This window comes from Meleagris gallopavo, unplaced genomic scaffold (assembly GCF_000146605.3).
Source record: "Meleagris gallopavo isolate NT-WF06-2002-E0010 breed Aviagen turkey brand Nicholas breeding stock unplaced genomic scaffold, Turkey_5.1 ChrUn_random_7180001866001, whole genome shotgun sequence".
Classification (NCBI taxonomy): Eukaryota; Metazoa; Chordata; class Aves; order Galliformes; family Phasianidae; genus Meleagris; species Meleagris gallopavo.
In genome coordinates, this window is record NW_011131264.1 from 1 (window position 1) to 791 (window position 791).

At 67.4% G+C, this 791-nt stretch overlaps 1 protein-coding gene across 1 annotated transcript; it reads left to right on the plus strand.

Annotated features, from left to right (window-relative positions):
* Positions 1-28: 28 nt before the first annotated feature.
* On the plus strand, positions 29-788 carry LOC104916034 (F-box only protein 46-like; the record flags this gene model as incomplete). The annotated part of the gene is made up of 1 exon (XM_010727004.3): positions 29-788. A coding segment is annotated over exon 1 (627 nt), but the record flags the coding sequence as incomplete, so codon positions are not given.
* Between the last annotated feature and the right edge of the window lie 3 nt (positions 789-791).

Consider the following 791-nt stretch of genomic DNA (forward strand, 5'->3'; position numbering starts at 1 on the left):
ATCCCCCCCCCATCCCAACCAACGTCCTCATCCCATTTCCACCCCAGCCCCATTGATCCCATCCCCACCCCATCCCAAACATCCCCATTGCATCCCCAGGGCCGTGCTGACGTCCCCGTCTCTCCTCAGGCCGGCCCCCGCCGCTCTGCCATGCGGCCCTGATGGAGCCCAACACCTTCCCCCACCTCCAGCTCTGGTGTCCCCGTCCTTTTGGCACCTACACCCAGAACAAACCATGCCCCGTCCCCGTCCCCACCCGGAAGCCGTGCCGCCCCCCCGAGGACCCCCCCAACACCCGAGGACCCTCGGAGAACACCCCCCCGCCTCTCCCCGCCGCACCGGCAGAGGAAGGCCGCGTGTTGCTGGACACGTGGTACGTCATCAAACCTGGCAACACCAAAGAGAAAGTGGCATTTTTTGTGGCCCACCAATGCGGCGGCGCCGGCGGTCGAGCCAACACCATGAAGGTGAAGGGCAACTGGGGCAGCGAGAGCTCCAAAGCCAAACGGCGCCGGCGTTGCCACCAGCCCGGTAAGACCCCCCATCACGAGGGGGATGGCGAAGCCCCGGACCCTCTTTCTGTGGCCGAAATGGTGGCGTTGGTGGAACAGCGGGCGGCGTTGGCCGTGCAGAGTTTGATGGAGGTGAACGGCGATGCCAAAGGGGCGCCGGCACCGCCGGGCACCGACTGCAGCCGCGTGGCCGAGGCCGTGGCGCACTTTGAGTCACGGCAACGCGCCGGCGGGCGGCACAACGGGCTGTGTCACCCCAGCGGTGACTGTGCCAGCACC